We start from the raw sequence: 27,788 nt of genomic DNA, 5'->3' as shown, positions 1-27,788 counted from the left end.
AAGAGCGGAAACCCCCCACAAGTGCCCCTTTTTTTTGCAAATAAAAGCACTGATGTCTGAATTAGAAATGAAAGAAGTAAACAGAGATTCAATCTTTTGCCACTCCTGCAAGAAGACATCCAGCCTGCATGGGCCAATATTCCTACATTTAAAATTTTTGTGACAAGAAATTGCTGCACTTAGAGAGGCCAGAGGATGTCCAATGTGCTAGTAGATGGATGTCTCTAATAAAGTGCACTAATCAGTTTATAGATGCTTTTTTTTCATTGTTTGCTTTTTGATAACAGATGATTATTGGTAATAGCTTACATTTATTAGTCATCATTTAGTGCTTTAAATTGTTTTCCATTTCTCTTGTAAGACGACATGTGAATTTATATTGACTGTTACTCATACAAGTTGCCAAATAAATTATTTATAAGAAAGTGTCTTCCTACCTGTGTGATTTTTCACAAAAAATAATCATGTAAGACAATTTTCCCCACATTCTGAAAATGAAAATTACTTCTCCCCTACATGACTTCTCCAGTGTGTAACTAGATTTGATGTGTTTGTAAAACATTTTCCATATTCTGGTCAGAAAAATGGCTACTCCCCTGTGTGATTTCTCAGACGTCTAGTAAGAGTTTCTTTCTGTTGAAAACATTTTCCACAGACTAAACATGAAAAAGGTTGCTCCATTGTGTGACTTGCCTTATGGTTAGCAAGATCAGATTTTGAAAACCAGTATTTCTCATATTCTAAACATTAAAATGGCTTCTCCACTGTGTGAATTTTCAAATGAGTAGCAAGATTTGTTTTCCGTTTATAACATTTTCCACATTCTGAACAAATAAATGGTTTCTCCCCTGTGTGAAATCTGTGATGTCTAACAAGATGTGATTTATCTCTAAAACATTTCCCACATTCTAAACATGAAAACGGCTTCTCTCCTGTATGACATCTGTGATGTCTAAGAAGTTGTGATCTCCCTGTAAAACATTTCCCACATTCTAAACATGAAAACGGCTTCTCTCCTGTGTGATATCTTTGATGTATAACAAGATTTGATTTCCCTGTAAAACATTTCCCACATTCTGAACATGAAAATGGCTTATCCCCTTTGTGAAATCTCTGGTGCCTAACAAAATGTGATTTTTGTGTAAAACATTTCCCACATTCTGAACATGAAAATGGCTTCTCTCCTGTGTGAATTCTCTGATGTTTAGTTAGAACAGATTTCGTTATGCAACATTTCCCACATTCTGAGCATGAAAATGGCTTTTCCCCTGAGTGAATTTTCTGATGCTGAGCAAGAGATGATTGGTCTGAAAAACATTTCCCACACTCTGAACATGAAAATGGCTTCTCCCCTGTGTGAATTCTCTGATGTTTAAAAAGATCAAATTTTGTTAGACAACATTTCCCACATTCTGAACATTTAAATGGTTTCTCCCCTGTGTGGATTTTCTGATGTTCAACAAGAGATGATTTGTTTGAAAAACTTTTTACACATTCTGAGCATGATAATCGCTTCTCCCCCGTGTGAATTTTCTGATGCTGAGCAAGAGATGATTTGTTTGAAAAACTTTTTTCACATTCTGAGCATGAAAATGGCTTCTCCCCTGTGTGAATTTTCAGATGTGAAGCAAGATTTTTCTTCCGATTAAAACTTTTACCACATTCCGAACATGAAAATGGCTTCTCCCCTGTGTGAATTTTCTGATGCTGAGCAAGAGATGATTTGTCCGAAAAACTTTTTTCACATTCCGAGCATGAAAATGGCTTCTCCCCTGTGTGAATTCTTTGATGTTTAGTAAGATCAGATTTCGATATACAACATTTCCCACATTCCAAACATGAAAATGCCTTCTTTCTTGTATGTGCTCTTGGATGTTCACCATGCCTTTTGTTATATTTATTTTTCTTAAGAAGGAGTACAGGTATGTCTGATGTAATGGTATGCTCTTCAAAAGTATCATGTGTGATACTAAGATCATTTGCATTAAAATGTGAAAATATCTGGTATTTCTCCGAGATCACGGTCCAGTTAACTGTAAACAAAAAAAAATAAATGTATATTTATTTTTCAATAGATATTGAATGATTGCTAAAAAAAATATCTTGGGTTGCTCCTGAACTGCTTCCTGCCTCACTCAATGCTTAGAGGTCCATAAGCCTCACTTCTCTGCATTACCTAGATTATTTTAACTTCATAAACTGTAAAATGCCAGTCAGCGACTACTGTATTTTGTGAATTATAAGATGCACCAGATTATAAGATGTACCCCAAATTCTCAGGAGAAAAATAGTAGAATAAAATGGTGGTGCATCTTATAATCCTTGCATCTTATTGCTTCCCGGGGGTGGTGGTTGCGGTGAAGCGGGGTCCCAGTGTCATTGCTAGAGGAGTCAAGAGTGGAGCGTTGCTGCAGGCCAGGATGAGGGGGTGTTCCGATGTGCGCCGCTGCGGGTGTTCAGTGGTGAGGAAGCTCTGCAGACATTTTGTGAAAGCCCAGAGCCCCCCGCACTTACATGGTTCACTATGCGGTGACTCCGGGAAAATGACTGCCGGCGGCACATGCACAGATGGAGATCTCGGCTCCAAGATCTCAGGAAATGAGATCTCAGCGCTTAGATCTCATCTCCCGAGATCTTGGTGCCGAGTTCTCCATCTGCGCATGCGCTGCTCCTGGCAGCCATTTTCCCGAAGCCCACCACATCGTGAACCATGTAAGTGCGGTTGTTTTAGACTTACACAAAATGTCGGCAGAGCCCCCGCACCACCTTACACCAGCAGTAGCGCACATCGGAACACCTGCTCATCCAAGCCTGTGGCTTGCAGCAAAGCTACACTCTTGCCTCCTCCAGCAGCGACCTTGCTCCACTGCGGCCAGTAAGGTATATCAGCATAATAAGACGCACCCACATTTTGCCCCAAATTTGGGGGGAAAAAGTGCGTCTTAAAATCCGAAAAACATGGTAATTACTGTTTCCTAGAGAGTCTCTGCATGCCTGTTTAGAAGACATGTCTTGGATCCACTGCCTGTTTCAGCCATCATCGGCTTTCCACAGTTTGCACAACCTTGCTAGTAAGCACAATCATGACAGAATAACTGACTAATACTAGTGATGAGCGAGTATACTCGTTGCTCGAGTTTTCCCAAGCACGCTCGGTGGTCTCCGAGTATTGTGACTGGTTGGAGATTTAGTTTTTGTTGACTCAGGTGAATAATTTGCGACTGTTAGACAGCTTTATTACATGTGGGGATTCCCTAGCAACCAGGCAACCCCCACATGTACTCAGGCTGGATATCAGCTGTAAATCATGTGGCTGAGTCAACGAAAACCTAAATCTCCAAGCAGTCACAAATACTCGGAGACCACCCGAGCTTGCTCGGCAAAACCCGAGCAATGAGTATACTCGCTCATCACTAACCAATACCATTGAAGGGGTTGTTGCCTTTCAAAGAAAATATCTCCATCACTGCATCTGGCTTTAAAAAAATAAACTATGGTGGACTCACCTTCCTGGGGTCCACTGGTGAGTCTCTGACACTACTCCTCATGTCTAGCATTGGCTGCACCTCTGACATTACATTGACAGTGTGACTACTAGTCAGCTTACTGATTGGTTGCTGTGCTGTTGACATGATGTCCGTCTGGCAGGCAATACTAATCCTTGGGAGCAGTGGGGGAGACGAATCACAATACGCCAGACTTACCACACTCATCAATACTGAAATTGTAGCACCCAGAAGGAAAAGTTGTGAAGTTATGGAAATCACAGCAGCGAAATACCTGTTAGTAATTCGGAAATTATAAAAAATGGAAACAAAATTTTTAAAACATCTCCATCTTTTCAGTATTGAGTATGAGTGGCTTGTATAAAAATGCACTTACATGCTTTGGTTGCTATCAATGAGGTTATTAATGGTCGTATGAGGGAATGTTCTGCCACACTGAATGCACTTGGGCAAGAAAACCCTCAAGATCTGGTGCTGCAATTGCCAACTAAGTTCTCAGATGTGGTCAATGGCAGAGAAGTCCAGAGACATTGTAGGACATGGGAGCATGTTTAGACCACACTGGCAGCTCACAGTACCACAAGCAATAAGCAGCCTGGGGTTGTCGTGTGTGTTGAAAAACAGTTCCTGTGATACTTTGGAGGACTGGCCATACCACTTCAACGCCGAGCTATTAGTGTACCTAGGATGAATTTTAGATACCGGATACCGGATACCGAACATTATACCACCCCACACCATAATTATGGGAGTAGGACTAGCGTAACATTCTCTGCAGTCTGCAGACCACTCTCTGGCTATCGTTGCATTCAAGACAAAAACTGGAATCATCGCTGAGTGCTCTCTGCACTGCATGGTTTTTTGTTTGCCCACTTTTTTATCTCGTCTTCCTTCACTTGTTCATGTGATCAATAAAATTATTGCGTTTTGTACTTATAGTTCGTCCAGCCCTGCTATTGCATGGCACCCATAGTCCCCAGAACTCTCTCTGGCTATCGTTGCATTCAAGACAAAATCTGGAATCATCACTGAAGAGGACAGACCTCCATTCTTCTAGCCTCCATTGCCATCTTATTCTGCACCTTGATAAGCCGGTGACTTAGTGGCATATAAAAATTCAACACTTTGTAAAAATTAAAAAAAAAAGTGGTTGTATTGTTTACCTTACAAGGTTAATCAATGCTATGAAGGGATAACAAATATGCTAACTTTTAAAATTCCTTTATTTTTAAGAATAAAGGAATTTTAAAAGTTAGCATATTTATTATCCCTTCATAGCATTGATCAACCCTGTAAGGTAAATAATACAATCACGGTCTAGGTTTTTTTTTATCTAAGTGGTGAAAACAAAAATTCCAAACTTTGGTAAAAAAAAAAAAAATTGCACCATTTTCCAATACCCGTGGCTTCTCCATTTTTCGTGATCTCGGGTTGGGTGAGGGCTTATTTTTTGCACGCCAAGCTGATGTCTTTAATGATACCATTTTGGTGCAGATACGATCTTTTGATCGCCCGTTATTGCATTTTAATGCAATGTTGCGGCAATCCAAAAAAAGTAATTCTGGCGTTTTGACTTTTTTCTCACTATGCTGTTTAGCTATCATGTTAGGCTACTTTCACACTAGCGTCGGTACGGGCCCGTCGCAGTGCGTCGGGCCGACGCATACTGTGAAATAAAATCACAACGGGGGCAGCGGATGCAGTTTTACATAAACCCAGTGAATTAGCATCAATGTGCCCCATTTGGAAGAAGCTATCTGCGAAACGGCGCTTGTTGGGCGCGGGAGGCCTCCACATCACCCTACATGGGCGCACAGACCCCTGACACCTATAATTACAGGTAATTTACCCCGTTTAAGAATTAAGATCTGCTCAAACCATATATCTAATCAGTGCATATGGTTACACTTTCACTCCCCAAGTGTTTCACAGCACATTGATGCTAATACACTGGGTTTATCTGGTTGGTTATCATACGCACTTTTCTTAACATACCACCATCTGACATATAGTTCTGTGCGCTGTGCACGTTTTTTGGTACCTAAATCCTATAAGCTTTATGAATTCTGAATATAAATATAGCCTTGTGGTATATTAATCTAGCTTTTTTGGATTTTTTGTTGTGCCATAGTGCTGTGGTGTGCCTCCCCTGGTATTTGGAGGTTTCCGTTCACCCCCTTCTTTTTTGTCTAATTTTATATCATGTGTTACACACTTTTAGAATAAGTTCTGAATAAATTTATTGATTTTATTAGCATTTTCTCTCTCACTTCATTTTTTCTTGTGGCACCCACCATTTGAAAATGTGTCCATAAGTATGGGAAAAGCATGACTTAGTCCCTGAAATGCCTGCTCACTGCTGATCAGTGCTGGCTACAAAGGCAGGACCTGAAAAGACAGCAGTAACCAAGCGCACAGTATCAGCTTGAGCCAGACGCTGGGACCGATGTCTCCGCTGAGCAAGCTCCACTGTGGCCAGAGGAGAATGGGAGACCGCAGCGGACATGGTTTGAGATTCCCCCTGTGCAGCGGTGGGTACTCGACAACTAACAACTGGTGGGCGGATTTCTGGTGCAATTGCCGGAAGCGCAAGATAAATGCCGCTATCAAGAGTTTGACAGCGGTATTTAATGGGTTAATAGCTGCGGGTGGATCACAATTCCACCCGTGGCTATCCAGGCACATGTTAGCTGTTCAAAACAGCTGACATGTGCCGGGAAATATATGGGCTCACCGCCGGAGCCCACATCAAAGGGAGGGAGCCTGACATCTGCGTAAATGTACGCCAAATGTTGGAAAGCGGTTATGAACCTACTTAAACCCCTCTCACGATTTTCCGTTTTTTTTGAGATTTAGTTTTTTTCTCCCTTTCTTCCCAGAGCCATATGTTTTTATTTTTCTGTCAATATAGCTATTTGAGGGCTTGTTTTTTGTGAGACGAGTTGTAACTTTGAATTAACCTATTGTTTTTAAAATATCGTACTGGAGAACAGGCAAAAAAATTCCAAATGCGACGATATTGCTAAAAAAAAGTGCAATTCCACAATTCTGTTTTGTGTTTTTAATTTACCATAATCACTAAATTCTAAAACTGACCTGGCAATATGATTACTTAGGTCTCTATGTGTACGCAGATACCAAACATGTATGGGCTCTTTTTTATTTAAGTGGTGAAAAAAGCTTATGGAGCGCCCCCAGACGCAGGGCCGCGGGGTACTAGGTACTGGTCCTCTGTATCTCGGTGCTGGGGTTGTCACGGTGGCTGGACCCAGTCCGTGACCCTGCTAAGGGGCGTCCAATGAAAGGGTGATGAAAGTTTGTCAAGGGTTCGTGACGCTACCTGTGGTATTCGGTCAGGGTGACCGACGCTGCTTAGGGGTCCGCTGGGGTGATGGAATGGCAGCTAGATGGTATACCTTCCCACAGGTGAAGTATATCCCCAGGGCTTCCCAGTAGTGTAGGTGGCGATGATGGGAGGCGCAGTTAATAACGAGGACACAGGGTTGCAGTCTCTTTACCTTTTTACTGAAGACTTCGGGGTCTGCAATCCAGAGCACTGCTAACAGGGCTGGCTGAGTCCGGCCGGTCCGAAGGCACATCTGTTGTGAATTCTGCTCTTGGGCTCCCTCCGGTGGTTATGAGTGGTAGTGCTGCGGTAGTTGGATCGCAGCATTTATCAGGTGTATCTATTTTTTGCAATTTGGGCTGGGCTATATAGCCTTGCTTGATCCTTTAGTCAGTGCCAGTTGTCCATTGTTTTTGGAGGATTCACATCCCTTCTGGTCTCTCCTGTTTGCTGTGCTTTTCTTCAAAGATAAGTATTGGCTTTGTTTTTGCTGTCCACCTGCTGTGGACCTTATAGTTCTGTGCATTTTCATGTTTTTGTCTTGTCCAGCTTAGTCTGTGAAGGATTTTTTGCAGCCTAGCTATTTTTCTGGAGATGCAGATATACCCTCCATGTCTTTAGTCAGATGTGGTGTTTTATATTTTCTGTGGTGGATATTTTCTAGTGTTTTAATACTGACCGCATAGTACTCTGTTCTATTCTTTCTTTTTAGCTAGTATGGCCTCCTATGCTAAATCCTGATTTCATTTCTGCGTATGTTATTTCCCTCTCCTCTCACAGTCAATATTTGTGGGGGGCTGTCTTTCCTTTGGGGATTTTCTCTGAGGCAAGATAGGTTTCCTGTTTCTGTCTTTAGGGGTAGTTATTTCTTAGGCTGTGTCGAGGGGTCTAGGGAGTGTTAGGTACAACCCCACGGCTACTTCCAGTTGCGCTGTTAAGTTCAGGGTTTGCGGTCAGTACAGGTTCCACCTTCTCCAGAGTACGTCTCATGCTGCTCCAAGGCCACCAGATCATAACACACAACCAGAGTTCCCTTTGCAGGTGGAAATCAGTGCCTACCAACTAGCGCCTGTGTGTTGTAGTCCTTCCCTGCTGACCATTCGGGATAGTCCTCACAACTTTCGCATTCGTTCGTTCTCTCCGTCCCCCAAGTTTATCTGGATAGGACGCACCCGTTTGACGGGAAGGCCTGGAGTTATTCTGGGACCCTAGAGACGCCCCTCTCCCACAATTGCCCCCTATGTCTGCTTAGGTGATTTAAGGTAGACAGCCAACCTATAATCAACTGTCCTGCCGCTGTTTGAAGTAATGCTTGAAGTCTGTTACTTCATCGGCGTTCCGGCCACCGGCTACGCGTAGGATGTTGCCGATCTCGGGGCACGACTCCTACTGGTTTTATCTCCTTGTGCTGTGATCTCGTTTCTCACTTCTCCACAATATCCTTCGCTTCGTGTCCTTCCTTAGGATGCCGCTGCACGGTAGTGAAGGCGCGGCTCCGTAACGTTCTGTCCTTCTGCTAGGTACCTGCCAGGAACCCACCCCTGACAGGTCCTCCCTGGAGCTCTCCCAGGCTGCGTTCTGTCCTAACTTCCTATCCAACCCCCAGTTTTACCAAAGTGTGAGGATTGGCCTAATACATAGTGCCTTTTGCTCCCCCTGGTGGCCGGAGTGTGAAGTGTAATGTGTGACTGTGATACCTGGTCAGGTGAACTCCTTTAGTGCAATCAGACATAACATCACTCCCCTTAGTGGCAGAGCGACATTACTGCAACGACCAGGACTCTGGGGCGCTGCACTTATGTTGCCATTTTCTGAGACCCCTACTCTTTCCATTTTTTTTGGAATTTGGCTTGGTGTTGGGTCTTATTTTTTGCTCCCTGAGCTGTAGTTTTTATTGATACTATTTTGGGTACATATGATGTTTTAATTGTCTGTTATTGCAATGTGGCAGCAGTGCCCAAAAAACATAATTCGGGCATTTTTATTTATTTTCCTCCTTACGCCATTTACCGATCAGATTGATTTGCTTTATATCGGACATTTCTGAAAGCAGCGATATCAAATATGCATATTTTTAATTTGTTTTGTTAGTTTTTCCAGGGGATTGATTTGAACATTTGTGTTTTTTATTTTTGTAAAAAAAATGTTGTAGCTTTTTACTGGCTTCAGTAGTCCCCTTAGGAGACTTGAAGCTGTGATCATCCGATCGCCTGTGCTACACATAGCAGGGATTCAGCACTGCTATGGATAGGAGAAATCACGATCCCATATGAACGCCGGCCATGAGGTGGATCCCTGATCCATCTGCGGCTGTTAGAGGCTCATGACAGGTGATCAGATCAGCTCTCATATGACGGGAAAGATGCGGTCTCAGCGTCCAAGCCAGAATTAAAGGCAGGGACACAACTTTTGACATACTTATACATCAAAGGTCGTGAAAAGATTACTCTACTTGTTGTTGACTGTTTTCCCTGAGGAAGCGGCTTTTCTTTGCATGATATGCTTGGAGTCTCGGAGTCTCTACCCATTGATCCTTCTAGCTGACACTACTGGTCCTATAATATGTACCATCCACTGATTTATTGCCTCTTTCGCGTTTCGATATGAACCGCACGTTGGGGTTCCTCTTCCACGTCCTGCTTTGAGGTTGGTTCACTAATGGCGCTCTGATTTTACCACTCACATTATTAATGCCTGTGCGTGTTTCATCTGTTATTACCTTGCAGCAGTCATGATTTGATTTGTTTAGCTTTCTTGCAATGACAATAATTTTTGGACTTCTTTGAGGTAGTCTCTATCTGTAACTTTGTATTGCACTTGCACTTGTCACTTTATATCTCAGTTAGAGTCTTTATGAATATTCCCAATTATTCATTTTTACTGCTATTTCATTGCTATTCCTAATACTTCTTGTGCGGCTTTTTATTAACTTATTAATGATGGAGACAATATCATGTATATACTCTTGTGTGGTCTGATTATGCCTCTCTGATATATTCAACCAAGAGCCTTTGGACGTGGCACTTAGGTGTCACTACCCCTTTAATTTACCCCTCATCTATTTTTTCTTTAAAAATGTTTTTTAAATGCATGTTATTAATATTTGTCAAAAAAAAAATCTTGCGATTATTTATGAAAAAAACAGAAATATGGCGCAAATTTTTTAAATTTTTGCAATTTTCAAACTTTGTATTTTTATGCCCTTAAATCAGAGAGATATGTCACGAAAAAGAGTTAAATAACATTTCCCACATGTCTACTTTACATCAGCACAATTTTGGAAAAATTATAAAGGTTAAAAGTTGACCAGCAATTTCTCATTTTTACAACACCATTTTTTTTAGGGACCACATCACATTTGAAGTCATTTTGAGGGGTCTATATGATAGAAAATAACCAAGTGTGACACCATTCTAAAAACTGCACCCCTCAAGGTTCTCAAAACCACATTCAAGAAGTTTATTAACCCTTTACGTGCTTCACACGAACTGAAACAATGTGGAAGGAAATAATGAACATTTAACTTTTTTTTGCAAACATTTTACTTCAGAACCATTTTTTTTATTTTCACAAGTGTAAAAACAGAAATTAAACCATAAATTTTGTTGTGCAATTTCTCCCGAATACGCCGATACCACATATGTGCGGGTAATCCACTGTTTCGGCGCACCGCAGAGCTTGGAAGTGAAGGAACGCCGTTTGACTTTTTCAATGCAGAATTGGCTGGAATTGAGATTGGATGCCATGTTTAGAGAGCCCCTGATGTGCCTAAACAGTGGAAACCCCCCACAAGTGACACCATTTTGGAAACTAAACCCCTTAAGGAACTAATCTAGATGTGTGGTGAGCACTTTGAGCCCCCAAGTGCTTCACAGAAGTTTATAACGTAGAGCCGTGAAAATAAAAAAATCGCATTTGTTTACACAAAAATGATCTTTTCGCCCACAAATTCTTATTTTCACAAGGGTAACAGGAGAAATTAGACCACAAAAGTTGTTGTGCAATTTCTCCCGAATACGTCGATACCCCAAATGTGGGGCTAAACCACTGTTTGGGCGCACCGCAGAGCTTGGAAGAGAAGGAGCGCCGTTTTACTTTTTCAATGTAGAATTGGCAGGAATTGAGATCGGACACCATGTTGCGTTTGGAGAGCCCCTGATGTGCCTAAACAGTGGAAACCCCCCACAAGTGACACCATTTTGGAAACTAGACCCCTTAAGGAACTTATCTAGATGTGTGGTGAGCACTTTAAACCCACAGGTGCTTCACAGAAGTTTATAACGTAGAGCCGTGAAAATAAAAAATCGCATTTTTTCTACATAAATGATCTTTTTGCCCCCACATTTTTATTTTCACAAGGGTAACAGGAGAAATTAGACCACAAAAGTTGTTGTGCACTTTCTCCTGAGTACGTCAATACCCCATATGTGGGGGTAAACCACTGTTTGGGTGCACCGCAGAGCTTGGAAGAGGAGTGCCGTTTTACTTTTTCAATGTAGAATTGGCTGGAACGCCATGTAGCGTTTGGAGAGCCCTTGATGTGCCTAAACAGTAGAAACCCCCCACAAGTGACCCCATTTTGGAAACTAGGCCCCCCCATGGAACTTATCTAGATGTGTGGCGAGAACTTTGAATGCCCAAGTGCTTCACAGAAGTTTATAATGCAGAGTCGTGAACATAAAAAATATTTTTTTTTCCACAAGATTTTTTAGCCCCCAAGTTTTTATTTTAACAAGGGTAAAAGGAGAAATTGGACCCCAAAAGTTGTTGTCCAATTTATCCCGAGTACGCTGATGCCCCATATGTGGGGGGGAAACACTGTTTGGGCGCACGGCAGAGCTCGGAAGGGAAGGAGCGCCATTTTGGAATGCAGACTTTGATAGAATGGTCTGTGGGCGTTATGTTGCGTTTGCAGAGCCCCTGATGTACCTAAACAGTAGTAACCCCCACAAGTGACCCCATTTTGGAAACTAGACCCCCCCCAAGGAACTTATATAGATGTGTGGTGAGAACTTTGAATGCCCAAGTGCTTCACAGAAGTTTATAATGCAGAGTCGTGAAAATAAAAAATATTTTTTTCCGCAAAAAAGATTTTGTAGCCCCCAAGTTTTTATTTTCACAAGGGTAACAGGAGAAATTGGACCCCAAAAGTTGTTGTCCAATTTATCCCAAGTACGCTGATGCCCCATATGTGGGGGTATCTGTTATGATCTGGTGGCCTTGGAGCAGCATGAGACGTACTCTGGAGAAGGTGGAACCTGTACTGACCGCAAATCCTGAACTTAACAGCGCAATTAGAAGTAGCCGTGGGGGGTACCTTACACTCCCTAGACCCCTCGACACAGCCTAAGAATTAACTACCCCTAAAGACAGAAACAGGAAACCTATCTTGCCTCAGAGAAAAACCCCAAAGGAAAGACAGCCCCCCACAAATATTGAATGTGAGAGGAGAGGGAAATAACATACGCAGAAATGAAATCAGGATTTAGCATAGGAGGCCATACTAGCTAAACAGAAAGAATAGAACAGAGTACTATGCGGTCAGTATTAAAACACTAGAAAATATCCACCACAGAAAATACAAAACACCACATCTGACTAAAGACATGGAGGGTATATCTGCATCTCCAGAGAAATAGCTAGGCTGCAAAAAATCCTTCACAGACTAAGCTGGACAAGACAAAAACATGAAAACGCACAGAACTATAAGGTCCACAGCAGGTGGACAGCAAAAACAAAGCCAGGACTTATCTTTGAAGAAAAGCACAGCAAACAGGAGAGACCAGAAGGGATGTGAATCCTCCAAAAATAATGGACAACTGGCACTGACTAAATGATCAAGCAAGGCTATATAGCCAAGCCCAAATTGCAAAAAATAGATACACCTGATAAATGCTGCGATTCAACTACCGCAGTACTACCATTCATAACCACGGGAGGGAGCCCAAGAGCAGAATTCCCAGGTATCCCACTGTTTGGGCGCACGGCAGAGCTCAGAAGGGAGGGAGCACCATTTGACTTTTTGAGCTGTCGTGTTTGGAGACCCCCTGATGTACCTAAACAGTGGAAACCCCCCAATTCTAACTCCAACCCTTACCCCAACACACCCCTAACCCTAATCCCAAGCCGATCCATAATCCTAATCACAACCGTAACGATAATCACAACCCTAACCCCAAAACAACCCTAATGTCAACCATATCCATAACCCTAATCAAAACCCTAAATCCAACACACCCCTAATCCTAATCTCAACCCTAACCTCAAACCTAACCCTAATCCCAATACACACCTAATCCCAACCCTAACCTTAACCCTAATCCCAAACCTAACCCTAATCCCAAGCGTAACCCTAATGCCAACCCTAACCCTAATACCAACCCTAATCCAAACCCTAACCCTAATCCCAACTCTAACCCTAACTTTAGCTGCAACCCTAGCCCTAACATTAGCCCCAACCCTAGCCCTAACCCTAAATTTAGCCCCAACCCTAACCCTAACTTTAGCTCCAACCCTAACCCTAGCACTAACTTTAGCCCCAACCCTAACCCTAGCACTAAGGCTACTTTCACACTTGCGTCGTTTAGCATCCGTCGCAATCCGTCAATTTGGACAAAAAACGGATCCTGCAAATGTACCCGCAGGATGCTTTTTTTGCCCATAGACTTGTATTGCCGACGGATCGCGACGGATGGCCACACGTCGCATCCGTCATGCACTGGATCAGTTGTGTTTTGGCGGACCGTCGGTATGTCGGGCCGACCCATTGAGATGGCCCCGTACCGACGCAAGTGTGAAAGAAGCCTAACCCTAAATTTAGCCCAACCCTAACCCTATATTTAGCCCCAACCCTAACCCTAAATTTAGCCCCAACCCTAACCCTAAATTTAGCCCCAACCCTAACCCTAATTTTAGCCCCAACTGCTTTCTCCTGCCGGCCGGCAGATGGCGACAGATGGCGGGCGCATTTTGTTTACCCATGAAGAAGCCGGCGGGCAGGAGAGGACGCAGGAGGACCCAGGGACACCGGTAAGTATAATAGGGTCCCCGAATCCCCCTATTTTTCTGTCCTCTGATGTGCGATCACATCAGAGGACAGAGAATTACACATCGCTTTTTTTTTTTTTTACGACCGCCGATAAACAGTTAATTACCGGCGATCGCAAAACAGGGGTCGGTAAAAACCGACCCCCGATCATGTTCTTTCGGGTCTCGGCTACCTCCGGCAGCCAAGACCCCAAAGATCCTCCCGGTGCCAGGCAGCGGGCGCACTGCACATGCGCCTGCCATTTTTTTGCCGGAAAAAGATGGCGGCGCCCATCGGGAGCCACGAGGAGCACCAGGGGAGACAGATGAGTATCGGGGGGCTATCTGGGACCCCATTTCTCTGTCCTTTGATGTGCGATCTCATCGGAGGACAGAGAAATTAAAAGGGAAATCGGGGTTTTTTTTTTGCAATCGGCGGTAAACGGTTAATTATCGGCGATTGCAACTCGGGGGTCGGTGAAAAAACCCCAAATCATGTTCTCTGGGGTCTCGGCTACCCCCGGAAACCGAGACCCCAGAGAAAATGCGACTCTGGGAGGCGCTATTCACTTTTTCCACAGCTCCGTTAATTAACGGCGCTGTGGTTTAAGTACCCTTAACTGCCGCCGTTAAAAGGCGTATCGGCGGTCGTTAAGGGGTTAATTATATGGCCTTGTTTTCTGGAAAAAAAATTTTTGGAACAATTCCAAGGATGCCAACACTTCTGAACATGACTATATATCTAACTGGAATTATTTATTTCACCTAGGGATTCATTAGTGCATTAAATTTGTATGTATTTGATTCTATTTTGTCAATCCTGAGAGATAGCACTTATTATTCTATATATGCATTATTGTATTAAATCATATTAATGCATCTGTCAAGTCCGCAGTCTTCCCCATGATTGTGGAGGCTACTGAAACAGACTTAGGGACCTTTTTAGATGCTTAGGAAGCCTTTGCAGGTGTTTTTGTTAACTATTCTAATTTACTGAAATAATGACTTTGGGGTTTTCATTGGCTGTAAGCCAAAATCATCAATATTAACAGAAATAAACACTTGAAATAGCTCACTTTGTTTGTAACAACTCTATATAATATATGAGTATCACTTTTTGTATTGAAGAACTGAAATTAACTTTTTGATGATATTCTAATTTTGTGAGAAGCACTTGTATGTATTGGGAGGCTTTGGTTTTAATTGTTTATAATCTTGGAGCTATATGGTGTTTAATAAAATGTAATTGCTTTTGTACTCTTAGGTGTGCACCTTTTTCCATGTTGCTTTTCTCCCTTGATAGTATTGAAACGGTTAACAAAACCTCACAAAATGGAAAATGGAAAAGAATCCCCCTAAGACAGGAGTCAAAATGAATAGCCAGCAAATACAAAAGAAAAAACGGCTGAAACAGCCGTAGCCAGCTCACCAACCAGACCACCAGATGCAGAGCACGAGAGTTCGTCCTGACCAGAACGCCAAGCGACAGCAATGAAAAAATGTGTAGATACTCCAGCTCCGATAAATGATGAAAGTCTTTATTAATCCAAAGTTAAAAGGGTAATCCAATACACGTGGTGGACATGTGGATGATAGCAAATATTACGGCAACGCGTTTTGATCCATAAGGATCTTACTCATGCCTGGGCATGAGTAAGATCCTTATGGATTGAAACGCGTTGCCGTAATATACCGACATACCGACATACCGACGCACGTTGTGAAAATTGTGCACAACGTGGGCAGCGGATGTAGTTTTTCAACGCATCCGCTGCCCAATCTATGTCCTGGGGAGGAGGGGGCGGAGTTACGGCCACGCATGCGCGGTCAGAAATGGCAGACGCGACGTACAAAAAAACGTTACATTGAACGTTTTTTGTGCCGATGGTCCGCCAAAACACAACTGATCCAGTGCATGACGGACGCGACGTGTGGCCATCCGTCACGATCCGTCGCCAATACAAGTCTGTGGGCAAAAAACGCATCCTGCGGGCACATTTGCAGGATCTGTTTTTTGTCCAAAACGACGGATTGCGACGGATGCCAAACGACGCAAGTGTGAAAGTAGCCTTAGGGCTAGGGTTAGGGTTGGGGCTAAAGTTAGGGTTAGGGTTGGGGCTAAAGTTAGGGTTAGAGTTGGGATTAGCGTTAGGGTTTGGATTAGGGTTGGTATTAGGGTTAGGGTTGGCATTAGGGTTACGCTTGGGATTAGGGTTAGGTTTGGGTTAGGGTTAAGGTTAGGGTTGTGATTAGGGGTGTATTGGGATTAGGGTTAGGTTTGAGATTAGGATTAGGGGTGTTTTGGATTTAGGGTTTTGATTAGGGTTATGGTTAGGGTTGACATTAGGGTTGTTTTGGGGTAAGGGTTGTGATTATCGTTAGGGTTAGTGATTAGAATTATGGATCGGGTTGGGATTAGGGTTAGGGGTGTGTTGGGGTTAGGGTTGGAGCTAGAATTGGGGGGTTTCCACTGTTTAGGTACATCAGGGGGTCTCCAAACACGACAGCCAATTTTGCGCTCAAAAAGTCAAATGGTGCTCCCTCCCTTCTGAGCTCTGCCGTGCGCCCAAACAGTGGTTTACCCCCACATATGGGGCATCAGCGTACTCGGGATAAATTGGACAACAACTTTAGTGGTCCAATTTCTCCTGTTACCCTTGTGAAAATAAAAACTTGGGGGGCTACAAAATCTTTTTTGTGGAAAAAAAATATATTTTTATTTTCACGACTCTGCATTCTAAACTTCTGTGAAGCACTTGGGCATTCAAAGTTCTCACCACACATCTAGATAAGTTCCTTGGGGGGTCTAGTTTCCAAAATGGGGTCACTTGTGGAGGGTTTCTACTGTTTAGGTACATCAGGGGCTCTGCAAACGCAACATAACGCCCGCATACCATTCTATCAAAGTCTGCATTCCAAAACGGCGCTCCTTCCCTTCCGAGCTCTGCCGTGCGCCCAAACAATGGTTTACCCCCACATATGGGGTACCAGCATACTCAGGACAAATTGGACAACAACTTTTCGGGTCCGATTTCTCTTGTTACCCTTGTGAAAATAAAAACTTGGGGGCTAAAACATCTTTTTTGTGGAAAAATTTTTTATTTTTATTTTCATGACTCTGCATTCTAAACTTCTGTGAAGCACTTGGGCATTCAAAGTTCTCACCACACATCTAGATAAGTTCCAGGGGGGGTCTAGTTTCCAAAATGGGGTCACTTGTGGGGGGTTTCCACTGTTTAGGCACATCAGGGGCTCTCCAAACGCGACATGGCGTCCGATCTCAATTCCAGACAATTCTACATTGAAAAAGTAAAACGGCACTCCTTCTCTTCAAAGCTCTGCGGTGTGCCCAAACAGTGGTTTACCCCCACATATTGGGTATCGACGTACTCAGGAGAAATTGCACTACAACTTTTGTGGTCTAATTTCTCCTGTTACCCTTGTAAAAATAAAAATTTGGGGGCAAAAATATCATTTATGTAGAAAAAATGCGATTTTTTATTTTCACGGCTCAACGTTATAAACTTCTGTGAAGCACATGGGGGTTCAAAGTGCTCACCACACATCTAGATAAGTTCCTTAAGGGGTCTAGTTTCCAAAATGGTGTCATTTGTGGGGGGTTTCCACTGTTTAGGCACATCAGGGGCTCTCCAAACGCGACATGGCGTCCGATCTCAATTCCAGACAATTCTACATTGAAAAAGTAAAACGGCACTCCTTCTCTTCCAAGCTCTGCGGTGCGCCCAAACAGTGGTTTACCCCCACATATTGGGTATCGACGTACTCAGGAGAAATTGCACTACAACTTTTGTGGTCTAATTTCTCCTGTTACCCTTGTAAAAATAAAAATTTGGGGGCAAAAATATCATTTTTGTAGAAAAAATGTGATTTTTTATTTTCACGGCTCAACGTTATAAACTTCTGTGAAGCTCTTGGGGGTTCAAAGTGCTCACCACACATCTAGATAAGTTCCTTAAGGGGGTCTAGTTTATAAAATGGTGTCACTTGTGGGGGGTTTCCACTGCTTAGGCACATCAGGGGCTCTCTAAACGTGACATGGCGTCCGATGTCAATTCCAGCCAATTCTGCATTGAAAAAGTCAAACGGCGCTCCTTCACTTCCAAGTTCTGCGGTGCGCCCAAACAGTGGTTTACCCCCACATATGGGGTATTGGCGTATTCAGGAGAAATTGCATAACAAAAGTTATGGTTACATTTCTGTTTTTACACTTGTGAAAATAAAAAAAATGGTTCTGAATTAAAATGTTTGGAAAAACAAGTTAAATGTTCAATTTTTCCTTCCACATTGTTTCAGTTCCTGTGAAGCACGTAAAGGGTTAATAAACTTCTTGAATGTGGTTTTGAGAACCTTGAGGGGTGTAGTTTTTAGAATGGTGTCACACTTGGTTATTTTCTATCATATAGACCCCTCAAAATGACTTGAAATGTGATGTGGTCCCTAAAAAAAAGTCTTGTAAAAATTAGAAATTGCTGGTCAACTTTTAACCCCTATAACTCCCTAACAAAAAAAATTTTGTTTCCAAAATTGTGCTGATGTAAAGTAGACATGTGGGAAATGTTATTTATTAACTATTTTTCGTGACATATCTCTCTGATTTAAGGGCATAAAAATACAAAGTTTGAAAATTGCAAAATTGCAAAAATTTTCGCCATATTTCTTTTTTTTTTTCATAAATAATCGCAAGTAATATCGAGGAAATGTTACCACTAACATGAAGTACAATATGTCACGAAAAAACAATCTCAGAATCAGCGGGATCCGTTGAAGCGTTCCAGAGTTATAACCTGATAAAGTGACAGTGGTCAGAATTGTAAAAATTGGCTTGATCATTAAGTACCAAATTGGCTCTGTCACTAAGGGGTTAAGCATGAAATCCTTCGATCAGTAAAAATGCACATCAAAAAGTATTGAGAGAACAATCCCTAAAAATGAAACATAGTATTCTACAGGAAGGATAATCTGTGACTTCTCTACATTTAGTGGTTACTACTCACCTGGGCGGTTATCTGTATGAATCTCCTCTTTACACCACTCATCACCCCTCACATAGGTCTCTGTAGTATTAATATGGGTCAGATCTTTACCCTGAAACAAATATTGTAAAAGTCACAGACAGATGGAGAAGTCACATCTATGATCAGCTCTAATCCTGCCATTTCCACCGTTCTCATTACACAGGTATCTACTATATAATTGTCTAAGGGGTACTTCCGTCTGTCTGTCCTTCTGTCACGGTTATTCGTTCGCTGATTGGTCTCGGCAGCTGTCTGTCATGGCTGCCGCGACCAATCAGCGACGGTCACAGTCTGATTAGTCCCTCTCCTACTCCCCTGCACTCACTGCCCGGCGCCCGCTCCATAATTTCCTCCACTCACCGCTCACACAGGGTTAATGGCAGCGGTAACGGCCCGTGGTGTAACGCACTCCGTTACCGCTGCTATTAACCCTGTGTGTCCCCAACTATTTACTATTGATGCTGCATATGCAGCAGCAATAGTAAAAATATGTCATGTTAAAAATAATTTAAAAAAAACAAAAAACCTGCTACACTGACCCTCCGCCGCCTTTCCCGCTCCTCGCCACGCTCCCGGGACCGCTCCATTGCAAACGGCAGCTTCCGGTCCCGTCCCAAGGCTGGTGTGTGGCAAGGACCTGCCGTGACGTCACGGTCATGTGACCGCGATGTCATCATAGGTCCTGCTGACACCAGCCCTGGGATGGGACCACAAGCTGCCGTTTGCAATGGAGCGGTCCCGGGAGCGTGGCGAGGAGCGGGAAAGGCGGCGGAGGGTGAGTATAGCAGGACTTCAACGGCCCTTCGGAAGGTGAGTATATGTTTATTTTTTATTTTTTTTAAGTCTCTATACTACGTGGCTCTGTGCTGGGCAATATACTACGTGACTGGGCAATATACTACGTGCCTGGGCAATATACTACGTGACTGGGCAATATACTACGTGGCTCTGCTATATACTACGTGGCTGGGCAATATACTATGTGGCTGGACAATATACTCCGTCGCTGGGCAATATACTATGTGGCTCTGCTATATACTATGTGGCTGGGCAATATACTACGTGACTGGGCAATATACTACGTGGCTGGGCAATATACTATGTGGCTGGACAATATACTCCGTCGCTGGGCAATATACTATGTGGCTCTGCTATATACTATGTGGCTGGGCAATATACTACGTGACTGGGCAATATACTATGTGGCTCTGCTATATACTATGTGGCTGGGCAATATACTACGTGACTGGGCAATATACTATGTGGCTGGGCAATATACTATGTGGCTGGACAATATACTCCGTCGCTGGGCAATATACTATGTGGCTCTGCTATATACTATGTGGCTGGGCAATATACTACGTGACTGGGCAATATACTACGTGGCTCTGCTATATACTACGTGACTGGGCAATATACTATGTGGCTGGACAATATACTACATGGCTCTGCTATATACTATGTGGCTGGGCAATATACTACTTGACTGGGCAATATACCGTACTATGTGGCTCTGCTATATACTATGTGGCTGGGCAATACGTGACTGGGCAATATACTATGTGGCTGGGCAATATACTACGTGACTGGGCAATATACTACGTGACTGGGCAATATACAACGTCGCTGGGCAATATACTACGTCGCTGGGCAATATACCGTACTATGTGGCTCTGCTATATACTATGTGGCTGGGCAATACGTGACTGGGCAATATACTATGTGGCTGGGCAATATACTACGTGACTGGGCAATATACTACGTGACTGGGCAATATACAACGTCGCTGGGCAATATACTACGTCGCTGGGCAATATACTACGTGGCTGGGCAATATACTACGTCGCTGGGCAATATACTACGTGGCTGGGCAATATACTACGTCGCTGGGCAATATACTACGTGGACATGCATATTCTAGAATACCCGATGCGTTAGAATCGGGCCACCATCTAGTAAAGCATATAATACTGGTGGTAAGCCTACAACATAATGCACAACTCAAAGAATCATAATAAACGTAATTTTATTAATCATAAAAAGTATCACATAAGATATATAAAAGGGAGAACAAAAAACAGGTGGAAAAAAGCACGGGGTATCACAGAGACCAGTATAGTATATGTTGTGGCTCCTAAATTCAAGTAATAAATATGGGTATATCCCCAATGAACATTAGATCATATGCACACAATAGTTCCCATATTTGTATCCACAAAATATAGAAATAACTGTCATGTCTGGAAAAAGGTCACCATTTCTAAAAACTATATCGCAAAAAATGTTATGGTGCCACAAGGTGTATTGTTTTAAGGAAATCAATAGTACCAAAATGCTGTCTGATATGAAAAAGATACAATAAGGGTACAATAAAAAGCAAAAGACTATGTGTCAAAGTCTCAAATTGTGTGCACAAATTTGTATAGCAGCACAGTGCAGTTATTTATGCGGCACCACAACGTAGACAGTTCACATTGAATTTATATAGCAGCACAATATACTAATTTGTATAGCAACACAGTGCAAATAGCAGCACATTTACATTGAATTTATATAGCAGCACAATATACTAATTTGTATAGCAGCACAGTGCAAATAGCAGCACATTTATATAACAGTACAATGTAGTTTCTATATATCCGATACACCTAGAGCCCATAAACCAGACCAAAAAAGCGACTATGTAGTAAGGTGGAATACTTAACCATATGGGTGGTCCTGTGGTAGCCCGCACCTGCCCGACGCGCGTTTCGCCTGAGCTTTGACGAGGGAATGAGTTAGTGACTGATGGACTAGTATTTAACTGACAGGGAGCCAATCGGTGGTTATGTGTATGATGAATAAGCGGTGAACAGCTGGTGGTAGGCGCGTATGTTCTACAATGCATGGTATCGCCGGAGCCCAGCTCCACCCACAAGACGCGTCTCCTACCACAGGACCACCCATATGGTTAAGTATTTCACCTTACTACATAGTCGCTTTTTTGGTCTGGTTTATGGGCTCCAGGTATATCGGATATATAGAAACTACATTGTACTGTTATATAAATGTGCTGCTATTTGCAATGTGCTGCTATACAAATTAGTATATTGTGCTGCTATATAAATTCAATGTAAATGTGCTGCTATTTGCACTGTGTTGCTATACAAATTAGTATATTGTGCTGCTATATAAATTCAATGTGAACTGTCTACGTTGTTGTGCCGCATAAATAACTGCACTGTGCTGCTATACAAATTTGTGCACACAATTTGAGACTTTGACACATAGTCTTTTGCTTTTTATTGTACCCTTATTGTATATTTTTCATATCAGACAGCATTTTGGTACTATTGATTTCCTTAAAACAATACACCTTGTGGCACCATAACATTTTTTGCGATATAGTTTTTAGAAATGGTGACCTTTCCCCAGACATGACAGTTATTTCTATATTTTGTGGATACAAATATGGGAACTATTGTGTACATATGATCTAATGTTCATTGGGGATATACCCATATTTATTACTTGAATTTAGGAGCCACAACATATACTATACTGGTCTCTGTGATACCCCGTGCTTTTTTCCACCTGGTTTTTGTTCTCCCTTTTATATATGTTATGTGATACTTTTTATGATTAATAAAATTACGTTTATTATGATTCTTTGAGTTGTGCATTATGTTGTAGGCTTAGCATTATTTTCTAATGCATGCTATATATTTACTTTTGTATATATGTGTATTCAATATAATACTGGTGGATAAAACAAGACTGAACACAAGACCTTCACAGCCGTCTACACATCATAGGGGAGATCTCATTACACCTTCTCTCCATCTACCTGATGATCCTGAGGAACATTGGTATCTTCTTGTTTACAGTCCTGTGGAAGAAGAGGACAGGGACATCTCTCTGGTGTTGTCCTCTTACTGGATAGAGCTGGAGGAAACATAAACAGGGACTGAATTCATTCTTTACATACAGATAATTATAGGCCGTGTGTATTTAGTCCTGTCTATTACCTGGTGATGTGAGGGGCTGGGGAACCTCCATCATGACGTCCTTGTACAGATCTTTGTGTTCTTCTAAATACTCCCACTCCTCCAGGGAGCAATAGACGGCGACATCCTGACACCTTATAGGAACCTGATATATAAAATGATACCATCATCCACTCGATACCTTCATAGAGTTACAGAATAATGTCCCAGCATTCCCAACAGTGTCACCTCTCCAGTCAGCAGCTCAATCATCTTGTAGACAAGTTCTAGGATCTTCTGGTCATTGATGTCCTCATGTATCAGGGGGTGAGGTAGAGGTCCTGTGATTGTGCTCAGGGGTCTTCCCCATCCCTCAGACACAGGGGCCTGACAGCGCTCATTAGAGATCTTCTTCACTACTGTGTAATCCTGGTTATGGAGAGACACATTAATAAATCTCACTACAGACATTTCCAGAGTCCTCACCTCTACAGTTTCATCCTTCTATTATTGCCATAGATAAGAATGTAATGTGTAGGATGTAAAGGATGTAATGTGACGTCATCAGAATCCCTCACCTCTCCAGTAAGCCGGCATAGAATCTCTAGGGTGAGGTGTAATATCCTCTCTGCCATCTTGTTCCTTTCCTTATCCATCCTTGGCGGGCCAATCAGGAAGTCTCTCTTATATAGAAGATCTCCACTGAGAGGATCCGATATTGCAGGGAACTGAATGTAAAGAAGATGAGCTGATGTAACATCATAAAGAATCTATTCCATATGTTATGAAGGAATGTTTTCCACATCACATCTTCATGGTGGCAGCATGTCTGGCAGATGATCTCCATAAACCATCATGCAACAGAACAATTAGATCTCAGACATTCCGGCATCCAGTATCCTTATTGCAGCGATGTAAATGCAGCGCCCCAGAGTCCTGGTCATTGCAGTAATGTCGCTCTGCCACTAAGGGGAGTGGTGTTATGTCTGATTGCACTAAAGGAGTTCACCTGACCAGGTATCACAGTCACACATTACACTTCACACTCCGGCCACCAGGAGGAGCAAAAGGCACTATGTATTAGGCCACTCCTCACACTTTGGTAAAACTGGGGGTTGGATAGGAAGTTAGGACAGAACGCAGCCTGGGAGAGCTCCAGGGAGGACCTGTCAGGGGTGGGTTCCTGGCAGGTACCTAGCAGAAGGACAGAACGTACGGAGCCGCGCCTGCACTAACTTGCGGTGGCATCCTAAGGAAGGACACGAAGTGAAGGATATTGTGGAGAAGTGAGAAATGAAATCACAGCACAAGGAGATATCCAGTAGAAGTCGTGCCCCGTGATCAGCAACATCCTAGCCGGTGGCCGGAACGCCGAGGAAGTAACAGACTCCAAGCATTACTTCAAACAGCGGCAGGACAGTTGATTTTAGGTTGGCTGTCTACCTTACATCACCTAAGCAGACATAGGGGGCAAAGTTGGAGAGGGGCGTCCCTAGGGTCCCAGAATAGCTCTGAGCCTTCCCGTCAAACGGGTGCGTCCTATCCAGACAATAACTTGGGGAACGGAGAGAAAGAGAAAGAACAGATACGAAAATTGTGAGGACTATCCCGAATGCACAGCAGGGAAGAACTACAACACACAGGCGCTAGTTGGTAGGCACTGATTTCCACCTGCAAAGGGAACTCTGGATGTGCCTTCGGACCGGCCGGACTCAGCCAGCCCAGTTAACAGTGCTCTGGATTGCGGATCCCGGATTGCGGATATATACTATATATAGGAGATGACACACAGGTATATACTATATACAGGAGGAGATGACATACAGGTACTGTACATACTATATACAGGAGGAGATGACACACAGGAATATACTATATACAGGAGCAGATGACACACAGGTACATACTATATACAAGAGGAGATGACTTACAGGTATATACTATATACAGGAGTAGATGACTTACAGGTATATACTATATTAAAGAGATGACACATAGGTATATAGAGGAGGAGATGACATACAGCAGGTATATACTATATACAGGGGAGATGACATACAGGTATATACTACATACAGGAGATGACATACAGGTATATACTATATATAGGAAATGACATACAGGTATATAGTATATACCTGTATGTCATCTCTTATGTACAGTGGGGCAAAAAAGTATTTAGTCAGTCAGCAATAGTGCAAGTTCCACCACTTAAAAAGATGAGAGGCGTCTGTAATTTACATCATAGGTAGACCTCAACTATGGGAGACAAACTGAGAAAAAAAAATCCAGAAAATCACATTGTCTGTTTTTTTAACATTTTATTTGCATATTATGGTGGAAAATAAGTATTTGGTCAGAAACAAACAATCAAGATTTCTGGCTCTCACAGACCTGTAACTTCTTCTTTAAGAGTCTCCTCTTTCCTCCACTCATTACCTGTAGTAATGGCACCTGTTTAAACTTGTTATCAGTATAAAAAGACACATGTGCACACCCTCAAACAGTCTGACTCCAAACTCCACTATGGTGAAGACCAAAGAGCTGTCAAAGGACACCAGAAACAAAATTGTAGCCCTGCACCAGGCTGGGAAGACTGAATCTGCAATAGCCAACCAGCTTGGAGTGAAGAAATCAACAGTGGGAGCAATAATTAGAAAATGGAAGACATACAAGACCACTGATAATCTCCCTCGATCTGGGGCTCCACGCAAAATCCCACCCCGTGGGGTCAGAATGATCACAAGAACGGTGAGCAAAAATCCCAGAACCACGCGGGGGGACCTAGTGAATGAACTGCAGAGAGCTGGGACCAATGTAACAAGGCCTACCATAAGTAACACACTACGCCACCATGGACTCAGATCCTGCAGTGCCAGACGTGTCCCACTGCTTAAGCCAGTACATGTCCGGGCCCGTCTGAAGTTTGCTAGAGAGCATTTGGATGATCCAGAGGAGTTTTGGGAGAATGTCCTATGGTCTGATGAAACCAAACTGGAACTGTTTGGTAGAAACACAACTTGTCATGTTTGGAGGAAAAAGAATACTGAGTTGCATCCATCAAACACCATACCTACTGTAAAGCATGGTGGTGGAAACATCATGCTTTGGGGCTGTTTCTCTGCAAAGGGGCCAGGACGACTGATCCGGGTACATGAAAGAATGAATGGGGCCATGTATCGTGAGATTTTGAGTGCAAACCTCCTTCCATCAGCAAGGGCATTGAAGATGAAACGTGGCTGGGTCTTTCAACATGACAATGATCCAAAGCACACCGCCAGGGCAACGAAGGAGTGGCTTCGTAAGAAGCATTTCAAGGTCCTGGAGTGGCCTAGCCAGTCTCCAGATCTCAACCCTATAGAAAACCTTTGGAGGGAGTTGAAAGTCCGTGTTGCCAAGTGAAAAGCCAAAAACATCACTGCTCTAGAGGAGATCTGCATGGAGGAATGGGCCAACATACCAACAACAGTGTGTGGCAACCTTGTGAAGACTTACAGAAAACGTTTGACCTCTGTCATTGCCAGCAAAGGATATATTACAAAGTATTGAGATGAAATTTTGTTTCTGACCAAATACTTATTTTCCACCATAATATGCAAATAAAATGTTAAAAAAACAGACAATGTGATTTTCTGGATTTTTTTTTCTCAGTTTGTCTCCCATAGTTGAGGTCTACCTATGATGTAAATTACAGACGCCTCTCATCTTTTTAAGTGGTGGAACTTGCACTATTGCTGACTGACTAAATACTTTTTTGCCCCACTGTACATAAGAGATGACATACAGGTATATACTATATACAGGAGGAGATGACACATATGTATATACAATATACAGGAGGAGATGACATACAGCAGGTATATACTATTTACAGGGGAGATGACATACAGGTATATACTATATACAGGAGATGACATACAGGTGTATACTATATATAAGCTAGATGACAAACATGTATATACTGAGGGGAAAATGAGAGGTGTGAGGTGAAAATGAAAAGGTGTGAGTGCAAAATGAGAGGAGTGAGGGAAAATAGTGGAGTGATCGGAAAATGACAGATGTGAGGTCGAAATGACAAGTGTTGGGGGGGAATGAGAGGAGTGAGGGGGAAAATAAGAGGAGTGAGGGGGAAAATGAGAGGTGTAAGGGAGAAAATGAGAGATGTGAAGGGGAAAATGAGAGGCGTGATGGGAAAATAAGAGAAGTGAGGTGCTATAACTAACCACAGATATATATATATGCCCAGGCAACGCCGGGCTCTTCAGCTAGTATGTCATAAAGATGGAGCGCAGACTGAACTCAATGTGTTTTGTGTCCTTTCCCCAGAATCTGCCATCTACACGGATAATGGGGCAGATTACTAATACAGGAGACGTTCTGGTCACAGGGACTCTGGAAATACAAAGTGCAATGACACTGGGAGGGTCCCGGGGAGCGGCCATGAGGGGGATTTACAGGAGTCATTCATTATAACTGCCGCAATTATAAATGTCGCCTGAAGAAACCGTGATAGAAACAAGTCCGGTATACAGAACTGCAGAGAGGCTTCTACAGGGGACGTGTGCGCTTCTCTCTATTCATCGTCTATGGGACGGAGGAGAAATGAGTGCCAACTGGTGACAATGCAGGAAGACGATGAGAGAATCGCTGATGTTTTCTACCCTCAACATGACAGGTTCCCTTATATGAAGCCCAGAATGACAAATACAAATGTAATAGCGCCTGCGGCCAGTAATGGGGAATCTACAGCACCTACCTTCACCTGCAGAGCCGCACACCACATATATGGCTGTTCTGTGTGCACAGGACCTGTGATGAGATCACAGGAGGGGAGGAGTCAGGGGTCACATGATCAGGGGCCTCAGTATATATAGGACTCTGCTGGTTGTCCTGATGCTGGAGGAGCGGA

The 27,788-nt window shown here is 42.9% G+C and overlaps 1 protein-coding gene across 1 annotated transcript; it reads right to left on the bottom strand.

Annotated features, from left to right (window-relative positions):
* LOC138663947 (oocyte zinc finger protein XlCOF6-like) lies at window positions 1-27,687 on the bottom strand. The gene is made up of 7 exons (XM_069750322.1): window positions 27,636-27,687; window positions 23,458-23,607; window positions 23,129-23,308; window positions 22,922-23,045; window positions 22,741-22,838; window positions 18,894-18,984; window positions 1-2,033 (listed from the first exon to the last, which is right to left on the bottom strand). The coding sequence occupies exons 1-7, from the start codon at window positions 27,660-27,662 to the stop codon at window positions 748-750; spliced, it is 1,956 nt and encodes a 651-aa protein (XP_069606423.1). The 5' UTR covers window positions 27,663-27,687; the 3' UTR covers window positions 1-747.
* Window positions 27,688-27,788: the final 101 nt, after the last annotated feature.

This window comes from Ranitomeya imitator, chromosome 2, assembly GCF_032444005.1.
Source record: "Ranitomeya imitator isolate aRanImi1 chromosome 2, aRanImi1.pri, whole genome shotgun sequence".
NCBI classification, from domain to species: Eukaryota; Metazoa; Chordata; class Amphibia; order Anura; family Dendrobatidae; genus Ranitomeya; species Ranitomeya imitator.
Note: the sequence above shows the minus strand (reverse complement) of the source record. Positions and strands in the feature narration are given on the sequence as shown.